Source organism: Cnephaeus nilssonii (genome assembly GCF_951640355.1).
Source record: "Cnephaeus nilssonii genome assembly, chromosome: 10".
Lineage (NCBI taxonomy): Eukaryota > Metazoa > Chordata > Mammalia > Chiroptera > Vespertilionidae > Cnephaeus > Cnephaeus nilssonii.
The window spans coordinates 19,831,263-19,848,796 of record NC_137081.1 but is presented as its reverse complement, the minus strand read 5'-3'; the positions used below and the strand labels follow the sequence as shown (position 1 = coordinate 19,848,796).

Here is a 17,534-nt window from a genome sequence, read left to right as displayed (position 1 = left end):
AACCGGAAGAGCGGCTGGGAGACTGGGAGACTGGGAGGGGCGGGGACACTGTGCGCCGACCTCTGAGCATGCGCAGATTCCCTGTGTGCGGCCCTGGTGCGGAGGCGCTTGCGGTCTTTGAGTTACCCACGTGTCTAAATACAAACCACTTATCCGAAAGATTCATTTCCCTTTCCTCTCACTGAAATCGACACACACGGCTTTTAATTCGAACTCAAGGAGTTCTTTGAAAACTCAAATATTATTTTTAAAACTTTTTATATGACACGTAAGTAGAATTACTGGAGACTCACCATGGTGAAGGAAATTTGCATGCTTTATGTCCATAATTTTGTCTTCTGTATAGTCTCTCCTTTCTCTTTTCTCTCTCCCCCTATCTCACACCCACACACCTTCCAGTACAGATTTGTCTCCTGGGAGAAATAAAAGAGATTCTAGTACCTGTGTTTGTTTGCTTCTTAGCCATCCTTAGAAACGTCTTTGGAATCACCCACTTCCAGGCAGCGAGGCAGTTGTGGTGCTGAGAATGGATATGGACTTTAAGCACTGCTTTCACTGGCAAAAGGCCTCCCCTAAGGGTGAAGAGGCAAATATTATTAATGTAAATATTAATGTAAATATGTTCAGATTTGTATGCTATGTAATTGGGTGGAAAGAGGGAGGACAAGAGGTTGATGAGTTATGGCTGGTAGAGAGAAAAAGGACATTTTTTTGAAGAGAGATGCAGGAGAGCTACAGTCACAAATGAAGAAAATGGATGCAAGGAGAATGACAATGTTATTTGGGTGCCCCTCATGAGCCATGTCTCCCAATTTGGTTAAGTTTTCCTTTTACTAGTCTAGGCATTTAGGTACCTTATTAGAGCCCTTTTGAAATGATTTTCATTTACAAGCCTACTTCTTCCACTAGGTGGCGATCCCAACTAGGGTGGGGGCCATGTCAACTTCATCTAGATGTGTCCCTTGGGCCTCATCCTCACCCCAACCTCCTCCGTTAAACTATGACCTCCTTACCTTGCCCTAATTAGAACTATTTTTGGCCTTGGCCATTGATTTCCCTAACCCCAGAAAAGTGTGGCAAAGGTGTTTGCAACTTCCTAATGTATGCTTAAGTAAATATGTGACTGTGGAAACAGTCCACCTAAACCAAATCTCCATAAATTAGGGGTACTGATAGGGGGACTTATGATAGATAGAGCACCTGAATTAATCTGAAAAATAATCATAATATTTTTAATCTTAGAACACATATACTTATGTGAATAGGGGGTTAAGTTTCTCATACGTGAATAGGGGGTTAAGTTTTTTCTTAAGTTTCCTTTTCAAGGCCTGTGTGAAGCAATTGATAAGGTGACTCAGCTGTGAATCCAGCAAGCAGAACTGATAAGCATGGTCAGACCGACACACCAGAAGTCAAAACATCATCTCATCAACATCATCTCATCACCTGATGACTAAAGGACAATAGCTGACATCCATTCCCAGACTCACCCTAGCCCCATGGTCAGCAAACTTCGGCTCGTGAGCCACATGCGGCTCTTTGGCCCCTTGAGTGCGGCTCTTCCACAAAATACCACGGCCTGGGCAAGTCTATTTTGAAGAAGTGGTGTTAGAAGAAGTTTAAGTTTAAAAAAATTGTTTCTCAAAAGAAATTTCAATCGTTGTACTGTTGATATTTGGCTCTGTTGACTAATGAGTTTGCCGACCACTGCCCTAACCCTTTATATTCCTGTCCCTTGCACCTTGCAGTAAAACAGGATTTGAATGCTTGTAAACACCCTTTCTTCTTGGTTGGCTGGCCTCCTCCATGAACACCTTAATGATTCAACCTTGCCTTCATTATTGGACACTGCAACAGGCAACCCGAGCTCAAGTGGGGGTCTCCCGGTAATAGTACAGGGAAAGAGTCAAGACATAAGGATTCAGATTAAGATTATACATATACTAGAGGCCTGGTGCACGAATTCGTGCATGGGTGGGGTCCCTTGGCCTGGCCAGCAATTGAGGCCGATCAGGGCCACCTCTCCCTGTCCTGGGAGAGGGAAAGCAGGAGGTTGGCTGTGGGAGCTTACTGACCACCAGGGGGCAGCTCCTGCATCGGGCATCAGCCCCCTGGTGGTCAGTGCGTGTCATAGCGACCAGTTAACCAGTCTTAACAGTCGCTTAGGTTTTTATATACTAGTACTAGAGGCCCGGTGCACAAAATTTGTGCATGAGAGGGGGGTGTGTCCCTCAGCCCAGCCTGCACCCTCTCCAATCTGGGACCCCTCAAGGGATGTCTGACTGCCCGTTTAGGCCCGATCTCACTGATTGGGCCTAAACGGGCAGTCAGACATCCCTCTCACAATCCAGGACTGCTGGCTCCCAACCGCTCGCCTGCCTGCCTGCCTGATTGCCCCTAACCACCTTGGTCTGCCAGCCTGATCATCCCCTAAACACTCCCCTGCCAGCCTGATCAGCCCTAACTGCCCTCCCCTGCCAGCCTGGTCAGCCCTAACTGCCCTCCCCTACAGGCCTGATGTGGGGAACGGGCTGTAAGCTGACACGGTCCTTGCACCTGTAGGGGCTAGCAAGGCTGGCACCCTACCCGCACAGATTTCCCAGGCCTGTTTGGATGGCAACTAATCAGTATAACGAGAGCAACCCCTGACTACAGAGCTTTCCCAGGGTTTGTTTATATGACTGCTATCAGTAGGATAAGAGCTACTTTCATGGCTTACCAAGAAATATGTATCCAACTAGTGAGATTTATTGTAACAAGAAACCTGTCCTTCAACTTATCCCTCCAGTAGTGATTTTAGAGAAACAAAGAATGTTTTCCTTGTGAGTAATTCCCTGCTTAGTGTCTTATGTATAAAAAGCACTGTATTACTAATAAAAGTTGCCAGAGCTTCTCGAGAGTTCTGGACCTCCTGACCCCGCTGTTGTTTCTCTTGCTTTTATTTCTCTTATTCTTTCTATTTCTCAATTCCCACCTCCCTACCTCAGCCCGGTTCAATTGTCAGGCTGGACCTGACAGCCTGATTCCCCCCAACTGCCCTCCCCTGCAGGCCTGATTCCCCCCAACTGTCTTCCCCTGCAGGTCTGGTTCCCCCCAACTGCCCTGCCCTGCAGGCCTAGTCACACCCAACTCCCCGCCCCTGCAGGCCTGGTCACCCACAACTGCCCTCCCCTGCTGGCCATCTTGTGGTGGCCATCTCGTATCCACATGGGGGCGGCCATCTTGTGTGTTGGAGTGATGGTAAATTTGCATATTACCTCTTTATTATATAGGATAGAGATAGAACAGCCACCATATTTACTCTATTTCTGCAAATTGTTGCATTCAAAGCAGTTTGGGAGAAACTCAAAAACAAAGTGAGCAGATTTTAATTATATTTTATTTTTATTTTGTTTTTATTTCAATTGTTTACATCTCTGTAAAAGTGAAACTGGGGAAACAACCCACAGGCTTGGCTGCCTGCCACCATGAAAGCTAATACTCATGAGACAGGTATGGTAAATAAGGATAGAGGTTTATTCAGGTGCCAGCAACCTGAGAAGATGGTGGACTCTTGTCCTTAAAAACAATCTTAGCATCTCAGTGCAGGAAGGGGTTTTTATAAGGAGGGAAAGGAAAACAGAACAAAAGGATTAAGGGGAGGAGGTTGAAAAGTTTTTTACATGCAGACCAGCATAGTCCATTCCATTAAGAATCTCAAAACTAGTCAAGTGATGGTCTGGGTGTATCATCCTGGTTTTACAACTGAAGATCAGCAAATATTCAGGAGCTGGAATGCCTGAAGGTCAGGGTCATCCCTCAATGTATGCCAGCAGACATCTGCAATTTTATTGCAGCAGTAGCATTCCTTACACCCGAAATAGGTTGTTCAATTGTAATGAGAACTTGGCCAGAGGTGAAAGCACATACACTCTGATTTGTTACAGAATACATAACTTTAATCACTAGATTGGTGATATTAAATATGGTTACAAAAGCACCAATGAGCACCAAATTTATCTTCAAAAATGTTGAACAGAATTTTGTTTTTGTCAAACTAATAATAGTTATTTAAAAGGTGGGGTGTTGCCCTGACTGGGTGGCTCAGTTCGTTGGAAGTTCAAAAGATTGCCAGTTTAATTCCAAGTCAGAGCACATACCTAGGCTGGGGATTCAATTCCAGTAGGGGCACATACAAGAGGCACCAGATGGATGTTTTTCTCTCATATCAATGTTTCTCTGCCTTCTTCTGTCTCTAAAGTCAATAAAAATATCCTTGGGTGAAGATTATAATAATTGTGGGGAATCTTCTGAAGGTGGATTTCAGCACCATACGTTAAGCAAATGTCCCTGGCCTTCTGTGGGAGACCATGCCCAACCAGTCTGGTTTGCTTCATAGCAGTTCTTTCAACTTCTTCCTGAGATATGAATAAGAAACAAGTGCCAGCTATTCTTGTAAGGCCCCAAACCTCCAAAAACTGCTTGATCTGTGATGATTCAATTAAAAAAAATTATAAATACACCTTCAGGAATGAATTTGTTTTTAAGTTTAAAATCAATCTAGATTCATCTGCTTTACACTCCCTGGTGACCAGGAAGACAGTCTTCCAGCTCAACAAACATTGGGTTTGTTGTTAAACTCCAGAAAAGTGTGAGTGAGTGAGGCTCTGAGTGAGGTTTTTCCAAACAACAGAAAAAAAACTCTACCTTCTTCCTGCTTGGGCTACCAATCCCTGTTGTGGGGATGAGGGGAAGGCAGTGGGGAATGACAGATGCAATCCCTCCCTGCACAGTCTTTAATCTTAGAGTAAATTAAATATTGCCACCCAGTCCCACCTTCACTACCAGGGGAAAAGGTACACTACTGTGATATAGTTGTACTCAACTGTTTACTCTTCGCTTCTAAAAAACCCTGAAACCACTGACATTACAGTCATTTAATTGCAAAGTACAAGATACTAATATCTATATATAGCTTATACATAGTATATAGAGCTAGTATCTATATATAAAATCTCTAAGATTTAGGCATAAATAAATAAATAAATAAATAAAACTATATTAGCAGTTTGGGATCTGAATATATTTAAATAATGACTGATATTCTTCCTTGCCAATCAAAATAGCCATTCTTCCTTTTCCTCTTAAATTTGCATAACCCCCATATTTACCTAGTGTATAACTGCCAAAAGACTACATTGTGGAGCCTATTTTGCTTGTTAGATCATTTGATGAAGGTCTAGCCCATGAAATGTAAGAAGTATTGAGTGTGACTTTGGGAAGCCTCCTTGAGCACAGAAAATATGCTTTTCTTTGCCCCTTCCTCTATTCTGCCAGAAACATGGACTAGATGGCTGCAGGTGTAGTCAGCACTGGGGTGTGGAAGATAAAGCTTATGAGGGTCATATTTCACCAACGGTAGGGAAATAAAAGAAGCCTGGATCCAGGTAACTCCATCAGGTCCCCTGATGGTCTGCCTCCAGACTTCTTCTATAGAAGAAAGAAGTAAACTTCTATTTGTTTAAACCACTCATGTTTTGGGATGTCAATTATATGCAGCGAAATAAAACTCTAAGTGATGCCTACAAAGCTTTACATTCTGCTACACCATGGTAAATCTGCTTCCTAAATGTTTCACTCAACCCCTATTATTTTATTGGTCCCCCAAGGCCTCCTTATCCTCCCTGTCACACACACATACTCCCCTGAGTTCCAAGCACCAGTAACACCTTCAAGCACCAGAACTGACATAAAACTGAGCTTTTTATCCCAGATGAATGGTCATTTTAGGGCAGGGGATGAAGAAGAGTTTGTCCATTGTATGGCCAACTTTTGTATAAATTGCCTTTGTGTTCCCTGCTCTCATAGAACCATCAAAATAGTTGGGCAGTTCAGTGTGGGCTAGACTTTTCTGGAAGCACTGTGAGGGGCAGGGAAATTGGAAGATGATATACAGGCTACAGGAACCAGAAGAGGAAATAAGATGTTCAAAGTTTAGACAGTGGAAGTTTCTACTTCCTGGGTAGAGTCCTTGTTAGAGAGATTGCCTGAAATATTATCACATTCCAGCAACTCCACAATGCTGTAGGGAGAACAGTCCTCCAGACCCAGCTTGCTGCAGAGCCAGCCACAGAAGCCTTTCTCCATGTCCCGGGCAGCTTGCCACCATGCTCCCCAGGACCACGAGAGCTGAACCACAGCAGCATAGAGGCCCAGGGAAGAGGCCATGGCCATGATGAGCACTGGGTAGAAGAGAATGAGGCAGGGGCAACATGAGATCTTATGCCAGAAGGTCCTCTCCTCATTGTACACAAGGAAGATGTTGTACCAAGTGATAGTGCCATAGTAGAAAGAGACAACGAAGGAGAGGATAAAAACCACAGGCAGGCAGACCAGCGTCCAGAGGACCACGTGGGGCCCACGGTCTGCTGACATCTGGCAGACCTTTCTGCCTTCAGGTGTTGTTTCTTTCAATGACTCTTTAGGCTTGGTCAATTCCTGCAGCTCCTTTTCTGTCAAAGTGACATGGATGTCCACCATCTGACCCTTTTTCTTCCCTCGTGTGATGGTCCCAGTTAATGTGACATAGCGGCTGTCCAAAGGCATGTTCCACATACCTGCAATGCATAAAAGAGGTGAAGTCAAGATGAGAAGAGTGGAAGAGTGGACATTTCATTACAGTGTTGTTCCTTGAGGCTGTGGCTGATGACCACAGTGTCTACTTTAAAAAAAAAAAAAGTGTTACTGATTTTGGAGAGAGAGTGAGGGAGAGGAAGATAGAGAGAAACTTCGATGTGGGAGAGAAACATTCATCAGTTGCCTCCCATATGTGCCCTGACCCGGGATGGATCCCACAACCTAGGTATGTGCCCTGATTGGGAATCAAATCAGCAACCTCCCGGTGCACAGGACAATACTCCAACCAACTGAGCCATACCGGCCAGGGCTAGTGTCCAGGTTTATAGCATCTGTCATGGCACTGGAGACAGTGATTCAATGGTGGACTGAATTGTTTTTCATGTTCCTTCTCCACTTTCTGGGCCTCAGTCTTGACATAATCACTGTGCTTGGAAGAGTGTGAGGAAGTTACTACAGACACAACTTTATAGTGATCTTATTTCCAGCTTACAAGCACTGTGAAAATATTGCTTATTAATATCAACTACTATGCTTCTCTGAGAGGGGGCCTCCTCACAAGCCTGTGGACATCCCAGCCCTTGTTGTATAAGTTTTGTTCACACACACACACACACACACACACACACACACACAACACAAACACCACATACAGACATACCACACACACATACAAACAACACCACTACCACCACCACCAACAACAACCAAACAGCCATCCTTTGGCCACTCTGGAAGTGAGGTTGAAGACACTGAAATAGGGAAGCCCGTGGGCCTTGGTAGGTGAAATGTATTCTGCAAATGAAGGAGGTGGGCACAGTACAAGCTTTAGGTTGGCATGTCTCCAACATCCTGTTTGACTCCTTTCCGGTCAGGGCACATGCCCAGGTTGTGGGCTCAATCTCTGGTAGGGGGTGTATGTGCAGGAGGCAGCTAATCAATGTTCCACTCTCACATCAATGTTCCCTATCTCCATCTCCCTTCCTCTCTCTCTAAACATCAATCAAAAAAATATTTTTAAAAAATCCTTTAGTGACTTCCCCTTGAACTTACAATAAATCCTAAACTGTTTACTATGACCTGCAAGGCCCATTGCGATAAGACCCTGCTGACCTTTCTGACCTCGCACCATTCTCTACACTCACTAACAGAAAATACTCTATTCTAGAAACAAGCAATGGTGTTCCCACCTTGGGGTCTTTGCCCTTGCTGTTCTCCCTCCTCTAAAAAAGCTCTGCCCAAGATCTTTTCATTGCTGATTCCTTCATGTCATTCAGATCACCTCAAACATCACATCCTCAGAGAGCCCATGCACATCCATGTAATCTCTCCCCCAGTTACTCATCTTCCCATCACCATGATTTATTGTCTTGGAAACTTGAACCACTACCTGAATTATATTTTATTTGCTGACTTGCTCACTGTCTGTCTTCCTTCCATTAGAAGGCCAACTGCATGAAAGCAGGGTTGTTGCTTGTTCACTGTGGGTATATGTTTGGAGATGAATCCATCTACACAAATAGATCTGCCTCATCCATTTGTTGTTACACAGTGATGCTCAATACAGACACTCCACAACTTCATTAGCAGCAACAAATATTCTTACACATGCCTCCTTATGCACATGGGCATAAATTGCATGGGGTAGATACTGAGAATTTCCAGGGCATAGGAATGCATATTTTGAATTTAATAAATATTGACAATTTTCCCTACAAAGTGGTTAAAGCAGATTCCACTTCCACTTGAGGTGTATGAGCATATGTACACTTCCTCACATTGGTGTTATCAGATTTTACCCAATTTTTTGCCAGTCTAAATGTGAGGGAATACTATAACTCATTGTTGTTATAACTTGCATTTTCCTGATTATTATGAAAGGCAACTATTATTGTTTCTTTATCTTACATGTATTAAATGATTAGTACAGTATGGCTTGTATTACTAAATTTTGTGTATAAGCCCGTCTCTTTAATTACACTAGAAGTTCCAAAAGGGCGGAGTTCTCCTCCATATTACCGAGAAGAGAACATAATAAGTGCTCAATAAATATTGTCGATTCATTAAATGAAGACTGCACCTTTGTGAAAGAAATGTATCAACAAGAAGAAGTACGTCAGTGATCAAATGCCTGTCTGTCTTCTGGAGGATCCTCATATGGTTTCCTTCCCATGGCTTTAAGCTAGTGGCCCCAGAGAGACTTACCATCATCGGCAGGATAGTCTAGGAAGTCAGCTCCTTCCTCCTCTTTAGGCTGGTCTCCACCTTCTGATTCCCCAGGCTCCTCATCCACTTTCTCACTCTCTGACCTGTAGATGATAATAGATTCTGGGCGGGACTCCTTCCTCTTCTTTTTCCTGCGACCTATTGTGGATTCCCCATCCAGGGCCAGGGCAGCTGCCACGGCCTTCCTCAGAGAGCCATGGTGGGGGCTTGGGAGCTGGCCCTGACTTTCTACTGGTGCCAACTCTTCCATTCTAGTCCTCACGTCTGGTTATTCCTTGTGAAGAGTCCAACTTGCGTGGGCAAATTTACAATCCACACATCCTAGAGCTTCTTCCTGGATGGGGCTATGCAAAGATATCCCAATGATGAGTTCAAGTTGAAAGATAGGAAAGCAGAGCCATCAACGGGGTGAGCTGAAAAGGAATTTGGCAAATGATCCTCAAATTGGCAAGTCTTCACCTCCTTTTACATCTCATAACACTTTATTTCACTTTACGTCTCATAACACTTTATTTCTGCATTTAAAATTTTTTAAAATCTATTTTTATTGACTTCGGAGAGAAAGGGAGAGGGAAAGATAGAAACATCATTGATGAGAATCATCCATCACCTGCCTCCTGTACGCCCTCTACAGGGAATTGAACCCACAACCTAGGCATGTGCCTTGACCAGGAATTGAACCCTGACCTTCTGGTTCATTGGTCGATGCTCAACCACTGAGCAACACTGGCTGGGCTATTTATGCAGTTTTGAGTGCTGCAGAGATACTTTTACAAGGCTGGATTGTAGTGAATAAAATTTTATGTGTTGCAATGATGTTGGTCATTTACAAAAACATATATTATGTACTGGCAAACCCATCAATCTAGACAAGTATAAGGAAATTGGGTGAGGAAGCCTTACAACAAATGGAAGTTAAGAACCATTTTTACTCCCACCATAGATGGAGATTCAGATGGCTGCAACCAATACTCCAGGCTTCTGGCTATTGAGTCAGACATTACAAGCATACTCAAATGGATGAATGAATGCAACTTTCAGTGAGGCACCCAAAGATGGCACAACTTCACCAACCACTTATACCCTACTGTTCTACAGAGCACACCTCTTTCCTGGCTTCTTGTTGGCCCAAGATCCCAGAAAGTTCCTGGGATCTGTCCTACCACATGCTGGGAAACCGGTGGAGAGGATGCACGCTTTTCCCTCTTAACAGTCTTTCTTCTTCCTCATTTGTTTGTTTACAAGGTAAAGAGAGTTTGTGGATTGATTGTAGAATTTTAGCAATCAGGAACAATCTTACACTTTCTCATGTCCAGTGGAAAGACCCCAGGACTCATGTAGCAGATACTTAGGGTATACTTGTTGACCTGATAGTACAGAGGAAAAGGGAAAATACCTATTTAAAAATAAGGTAAGAGCAACTGTTAAGAGAGAAAGGCTTAATTATCTCACCAGCTTTATATACTTTATTGTGCTCTTAGTGTTTTATCTGGGAACTAGGTTCTGAACACTTCTCCTTCCTTTTAGATTCCATAAGCTGGAGGGTAAAAAGAATTTTCTCAGTTCCAAGACTTTCATCTGTAGAATTAAGAGAAAGGACTGCTCTTTTCCCTGGAAGTTGGGCTTCACCCATCCTCATGTCCACTCCCAGTCTGAAGATGGTCAGTGAATGTGATGCTGCACAGGGTGACCTTCAATAAATCATTAGCTCCAGATTCTCAGTCATCCTAGGGGGCAAATAAATATTAAACAACATGCTCAGACTCTAAAACTCATGCTTCAAATAACTGGTTTTAAGCATTCTTGAAGGCAACTTTCCATAATTTTTAACTTCATCTACCACTTTTCCCATACCCATTGTTATACCACTTTGGTCTACTAGCCATCATCTCTTATCTATGGTTCTAATAAAATGTTCCTTATCTTCTGGCTTCTACTCCTGCTGTCTTCCAATCAATTCTTCACTCAGTAGTTAGATAGATCTTTTGAAAGTGCCGGAAGCCACTGCTTTCCCTATACTGTCATAAGAGTGCACCAAGGAATGAGGAAGGTCGATGGACCTTGGGCGTTAGCAGAACTAACATCAAGCACCATTGTTCTGTTGAGATAGTGGTGGCTGGAAGCAATTTCCTGACCTAATAGCCTCAAAGTAAATGTTTACTGAACCTTAATGATCTTTACCTACTTTAGAGGCAGTCTTTCTGCTACCTGTTTGCCATGCTTTACTGAGGGCAAGATGTGTATCTAAAATTGAATAAAAAGTGGATAAGGCCACGTTTCAGTGTGCCTCTCCAAGAGAGAGTCTCCACCTGGCCCGCCATGCCTTCTAAATGCATATGTCTTATATAGTATTTTCATTTGTGCATTGGCCCCACCTTCAGATCCTGAACCCTAGCCATGCAGGTTGTAGCAGAAAGCATTAATACAATCACCATCAATTTCACATAAAGTTTAAAGCTTAAAACCCTCCAGGTACTCTCCACTGTTATAAAAAGAAACCCACATGGCCTGACCCAGCCTCTTCCTATCCTGCTACTCTATGCGCTACCACTTTTTTAATGCTTTATCACACTGGGTGCCTATTATTCTTCAAGAGCACCAATTGCTTTCCCTCTTGAAGTCTTTAAAAAAAAAAATATATATATATATATATATATATATATATATATATATATATATATATATATAGATTGATTGATTTCAGAGAGGAAGGGGGAGGGAGATATAGAAACATCAATGATAAGAGAGAATCATTGATCAGTTGCTTCCTACATACCCCACACTGGGGATCAAGCCTGCAACCTGGGCATGTGCCCTGACCAGCAATTGAACTGTGACCTCCTGGTTCATAGGTTGATGCTTAACCACTGAGCCAAACTGTCCGAGCCCTCTTGAAGTCTTCTTAATGCTGTCTACCACAGGGCTGGTTTGTTGCTCCACCCCTGGCCCTTCACATTGCCATTGCCTTTGTATCCCCCATGGCTTTCCTGACACCAAACCTAAAATAGGCCCCCTGCTCTGCCTTTCATTATTCCTTTTCATTATAGCCTATTTCTTGTATACTACATCAACATTTGTAATTAAGTCTCTTTTGTTATTTTACTTGTTTGTTGTCTATCTCCTCTACTAGACAATAAGCTCTATAAAGTAGACTATAAGCTCATACAATTAAGCCAACAAGTAGGTTTTCAACAAAATATTTTAAGTTACTGTATTAATAATTTTTGGGGGAGTGACATGGTAGCAATTAAGAATTAGCCTGATTTTGTCAAAGACCAAGATTAAGGAAAAGTTTAGTAAAGAGACATTAATAATCTCTTTCATGCTTAATAAGCTCAATTATGGTATAATTGTTAAGTGCTACATCTATATCTATTTTCTTCTTTAATAATGGAGGTTTGTAGCTGGTCACATGACTTCCCCGGTAAAGATAATATTTCCTAGCATTCCTCAAAGATAAGTGTGATCATGACTAGTCTTTGGCCAATGGGATGCGAGTAAATGTGATATGTGCAACTTCCACATCTGTACCCCTCTTTCCTCTTTTCACTTTCTTGAGGGCTGGAATGTGAACTTGATGAGTCATCTTCAACCATACAGACAAGGAAAACCTGTAGGGATGGCATAGGAACGAGGAAGAAGGATTAAGAGCCACCCTCTTCCTCTGGACTGTAATATGAGAAAAAAATATATTTATTTTGTTTTAATCCATGGTTATTTTGACCTCTTGAGGCAGCCACACAGAAATCTTAACCAATACATTGGGATTGCCCATGGTTATTTTATGTCCCAACCCCTGTTCTGTGTTCCAAGTTATCAGCCCCGGGGCATAAGCAGATTTTGATATGCACCTCAGAGTTAGATCATAAAAAGGCATCACCCACTTTATAGTTCAAGCAGTTTTGATTCTTCTGGGTGGGCCAGGAATCCTGAAACCCAGCAGGTCAATACAAAGGATACTACATTGATGCTGGCTCAAGCCCCACCTGGAACCCACTGGAGAGCTCAATACACTGTATGATACTGTTATGGGCTGAATATTTGAATCCCTCTCAAATTCATATGTTGAAATTTTAACCTCTAATGTGATGGTATTAGGAAGTGGAGTCATTGGGAGGTGATTAGGTTATGAGGAGGCACCACTCATAAATGAGATTAGTGTAAGGTGACCAGATTTTAACATTGGTAAAGCGGGACACCATTGAACCATTGACCGGGTCTGTGGGGGGGGGGGGGGGGGGGCGGGTTCCTTGATTAAAAATTTGGTCTATATGGAGCAACAAAAATTTTCATAGAACACAAAAATAGTGTTGTAATATATTTTTAAAAATTTCAACATAAGTACAATTTACAAATATAATAAATAAAAAATTATGTATAGTATTATTTTATTCTTTGGCATATTTCTCATTTGAGTGAATTTTTTTTATTAGATTTCTGTCGTTGTTTAAAAGGTCATGAATTTGCCGTAATGTAAGTCATAAGTGTCACTTTCAAGGCCGGCGCTAGACTTTTTGCCACCACTATAAAATATAAATAATACGAGTACTGTCTGCTAAACTCAAGAAAATTTATGTATTTATGAAATAAATAAGTTACCTAAATTATCTGAATAGCTGATTTGTAATGACATCACTTGTTTAACTAGCTTAAAAGCACGCAGTACGATGTATACCGTCTGAGAGACAGTTACAAAATATTTTCGTCGTTGCCAATCCCCAAAATTGCCATTGTTCATTAAGTCCAAACAATGGTGGTCGAATTCTAACAACTGATCAACAATGCGAACTTTGATAAGCAGTTCTCAATAATCAGTTCTCAACAATTATTTGTTATTATTAAAGTTTAACATTATAAAAATAACAAAAATAATATAAATCTCATATCCTGGCTAAATAGCCACATGGCCGCCGAAAACCATATATTCCCTTCCCGTTCTCCCACCGTTCCCTAGCTTGTCGTGCATTCTTTCCAAAAATCAGGACTTTTTTAAAATGCCGCGGGACGCGGGACAAATTGTTAAAAATAGGGACTGTCCCGCCAAAAGCAGGACGTCTAGTCACCTTAGATTAGTGCCCTCATGAAAGAAACTCCCAAAGTTTTCTTATTCTTTCAGTCATGTGAGGTCAGAGCAAGAAGCTGGACACCTATGAACCAAGAAGATGTCTATGAACCAGTTCCTCACCAGACACTGGATAGGCCAGCACCTTGATTTTGAACTTCCCAACCTTCAGACTATGAGAAAAAAATTTTCTTTAAGCTACTTGTACTTTTATTATAGCACCCTGAACAGATTGAGACAGAGACTCTTCTCTGCTTGTAATGAGCTGGCCAACAGTGCTTTCTTGGAGAAATGCAGGTCCGTTTAGCATGGGTTGCCTGAAATTTCATTTGAAAAATTCTAACTTTAATTTTTGCAATTAGTCTAAATTCAAATAAATTGCCAAATGGACAAGAACCAAAACAAAACACAAATAGGCTGTCACTTTGTCACCTCTGGCTTATAACACTTCCAAATCAGGGTGGCCTGCTCCAATGGTTTAAGAACAATTAGGAGTTGACTTCTTGCACTTTGACCCATATGGGCACATCTCCCTCTTTCAGAGAACTTGAACTGGGGCTGGGTGGGTGGGGTAGCATCATTTTCAACTTAATTTACCACTACAGTGAACTGTCTTGCTCCAGCCTGCCATGCTTCCAATTCTTCTGATTTGTGTATGTGTCACCCAAAGGGCCACATATTACCTGTCTGGGGTGGCCAGACTCTCCCAATAGCATCTTGATTCACCACCATTATGTATAGGAGGCCAACTAGGAAATAAAACTTACCATTTTACCACTGAAAATTACCCTCTCAGGGAGACAGTCTCACCAATGTAAAAATGAAAGGGAATTTGGCTTAGAGGGTGTCAAGTGACTGGAACGATGATGGAACAGCAGCCTCCAGTCAGTTGCTGTGAATTGGCCAGGAGCAAGGGTAGCCTGTTCCTCTGTGGTCACGTGATAGTATTTCTCTTGTCATTGCCAACTTACCTGGTTCTGAAAGGTTCTCACACGGAGACAGGTTCTTTACTGAGGAAGGATCTGGCCATCTACAGAGGAAACCATTCCTGGCAGCAAAAGTAGTTGGTTACAAGGAGCTGGAGCATGTTCTTATTGCAAGATATGATCTTCACTATCTGACCTTTTGTTTGCTCATGGCACACATAGCCTTTCCACCTCCCATTCCTGCTCCGAACATGCTTATAAACTCTACCGAGGCAGGGACACCTAAATGTCTTGTTCTCTGTACTGTAGAGAATAGTACTTGGCACATGGCAGGTGCTCAATAAATATTGGCTGAATATTGTGAACTGGTTAAGAGTTTTATTTATGTAAACCGGGCTCTTACTTCAAGGTGGGATGGAGCTAGAGGCCTCATTGACATTCCTTCTGCATGGAGAGCCTGTGAGTCTGAATGTTGAGAATCCCACAGGGCCCTGTCAGTCTGAGCCAGCAGCTGCTTTGCAGAAGGGAGAAAGTGAAGTTACCATGCAGATGGGGCGGGAAGTTGGGTGAGAAAGAATCTCAGAAGATGAAGGGAGTCAGCGCTAATGGGGTATGACAGGGTGGGAGTGTGGAAGGATCAGGGCCTTGAGGATGCCTTTTTCCCCAGGACAAAGAGGGTAGTGGTGCAGAGTGCAGGGAACAGCCGCACTTGATTCACCAGGGGAGCAGTCAGTGCAGCTTGGCGTGGCTGCCCTGAGGCGAGATGGCTCCATCAGGGGCCAGAGTTGAAATCTGGAAACAGAAAGCCTCTGAGCTGCAGAACTACCACTGGGCCCTCAGGCCTTATGGGGTTAGAGTCTAAACCCTGGCTGAGGTCAGAGGCAGAGGAGACATGCCTCTTTATTTTTAACAAAAGTCCTCTCAGCATGGGCTCTCTTGGACTGTGGAAAACAACTTTCTGATTGCTCATGCTGCCACTTCCTTGTTGCTGAGGACTGGCTCCTGTCATCCTAGGCAGTCAACACTGGCTTGAAGCCAGTGCAGCCAGCTTTTCACTGGAGGACCACAGAGCCCCTCTCCCAGTCCACACAGGGGCTGTGGTGCAGCCAGGCGCACACTGACGCGCCCAGGCAGAGCTCCATGAAGCCACAGGTGCAACCCAGTCATAAAACACACAAAATTATATCTTCATAATAGTATTCTTAAAAGAAACGTCAAGTGTTCCTTGTGAAGAAAGAAAGCCTGGAATTTTCTGGAATAAAGGAAATTCCTCAGAACCAAGTCAATATTCCTCTTCCTGTTAAAATAAATATTTTGTTGTTGGGATTAAAGCACCAGGAATTAATTTTTCTGCAATAGAACTTTGAACTTTACTATATAAATTTAATTCTTCGTTATGGAGGTGACAGTGTCATTCTTAAAAATGTGGTCATAACCACATACCTGATTTAATAGTAGATGTGACTCCTAGATAAACCATCTAGCAAATGGAAAGAGGAAGAGCTTTCTTGCCTTTGGTACTGAGCATAGATTGAAATCTGTCAGTAACAAAGGTTAAGGGGCAAGTGTGTCTCAAAGGAGGTCTGAGAAGGGCCGGGGATGGAGGAAGAGGAAGGAAGATGTCTAAGTGCACTCTCAATCATTCCCAGTTTGCTTTTGTGATTAGGTGCCAACCAAATCTTTGGGGCCAACCAAAGAGTAATGGTATTTGTTTGCTTTTACATAATGTTAATAGCCAGCAGAGGAAAATACAGTACTCTGATAACAGACTTAGAAATAGCATCCTGCCTGGATTGTTAGACCACAGCACCTGACACAACCCCTGGATCTGCCAAGTTCTTAGGCAAAGTCTCTCCAGGCCAGTCCAGGTGTGATCTCACTCTGGTGGGTTGACTGAACCAGGCCAGATGAACAATAAGAAGGAGAATCTGAATAATGAATCACTATGACTGGGCACCCAAACACGGATGAGAAATTTCCCCCATCCTCAGCAGGCTCGCCCCCCTGCATGAGGAATGAGCTGGAGGATAGGTTCTCAAACACACACCTAGGATGCTTTCTTGCAGCAAGCATGCACCCTTCAAGGACTCATGGGTTTACGCAGCCTGGCTGAAATGGATCAGATCTGGAATCTGGTAAAGGTTGCTTCTTCCTTTCATTCCTGAGGGGGAGATGAGGTGGAGATGGGCTCGAGTTAATTTTTAAAATCATTTTCTTGCGTCTGCGGATAACTGCACGGGGGCCCTCCTCCCAGCACCGCTCCTACCCTCCCCGGGGTCCCTTCCTGAGGATGAAAGGATCTGGAAGCGGATTTCTTCCTCTCAGCTGGGCCAGCCCCTTCTCTTCCCAGCCAGCCGCACACAGCATCTGGGGCCAAGCTGCAGCCTCTCTTTGCCCAGATGCCCTGGAGATTTAATTTTAATTAACCGTGGGAGCTATAGCACTGAGGATTGGATTTTTCAAAATACAGCACACTCCCGCCTTTTGTCTGCTTCCCTTCTGCCATCCCCCACCCCCGCCAACACCTCCCATGGCATCGAAATAAAAAACAAAAAACAAACAAACACAAACGAGATGTCTCACCTACACCTGCCTGGGGCAGAGACAGTCAGAGGACAGGGTGTTCTGGAAGCCACTGCCTGGGAGTGGTCTTTCCGCAGCTGCGGCGGCGGCGGCGGGCGGGGCGGGGCCTGGCAGTCACGTGG

At 43.3% G+C, this 17,534-nt stretch overlaps 1 protein-coding gene across 6 annotated transcripts; it reads right to left on the bottom strand.

Moving 5' to 3' along the window:
- Window positions 1-3,485: 3,485 nt before the first annotated feature.
- On the bottom strand, window positions 3,486-17,507 carry LOC307106268 (transmembrane protein 169). 6 transcript variants are annotated; one of them, XM_079782608.1, is made up of 4 exons: window positions 14,875-14,887; window positions 12,373-12,452; window positions 8,821-10,568; window positions 3,486-6,596 (listed from the first exon to the last, which is right to left on the bottom strand). In XM_079782608.1, the coding sequence occupies exons 3-4, from the start codon at window positions 9,089-9,091 to the stop codon at window positions 5,974-5,976; spliced, it is 894 nt and encodes a 297-aa protein (XP_079638734.1). In that variant the 5' UTR covers window positions 9,092-10,568; window positions 12,373-12,452; window positions 14,875-14,887; the 3' UTR covers window positions 3,486-5,973. The 6 variants fall into 6 exon arrangements, with proteins under 6 accessions (XP_079638734.1, XP_079638737.1, XP_079638738.1 ...); XM_079782611.1 differs by lacking the exons at window positions 12,373-12,452; window positions 14,875-14,887 and adding an exon at window positions 17,413-17,507 and having other exon boundaries at window positions 8,821-9,254; XM_079782612.1 differs by lacking the exons at window positions 12,373-12,452; window positions 14,875-14,887 and adding an exon at window positions 17,413-17,500 and having other exon boundaries at window positions 8,821-9,185.
- Window positions 17,508-17,534: the final 27 nt, after the last annotated feature.

Bases quoted from the DNA above. Each gene is read 5' to 3' on its own strand.
- LOC307106268 (XM_079782611.1), bottom strand. From the start codon at position 9,091: ATGGAAGAGTTGGCACCAGTAGAAAGTCAGGGCCAGCTCCCAAGCCCC. The intron at 6,597-8,820 runs GTAAGTCTCTCT...TATGCATTGCAG, and splicing joins AGACTATCCTGCCGATGATG to GTATGTGGAACATGCCTTTG.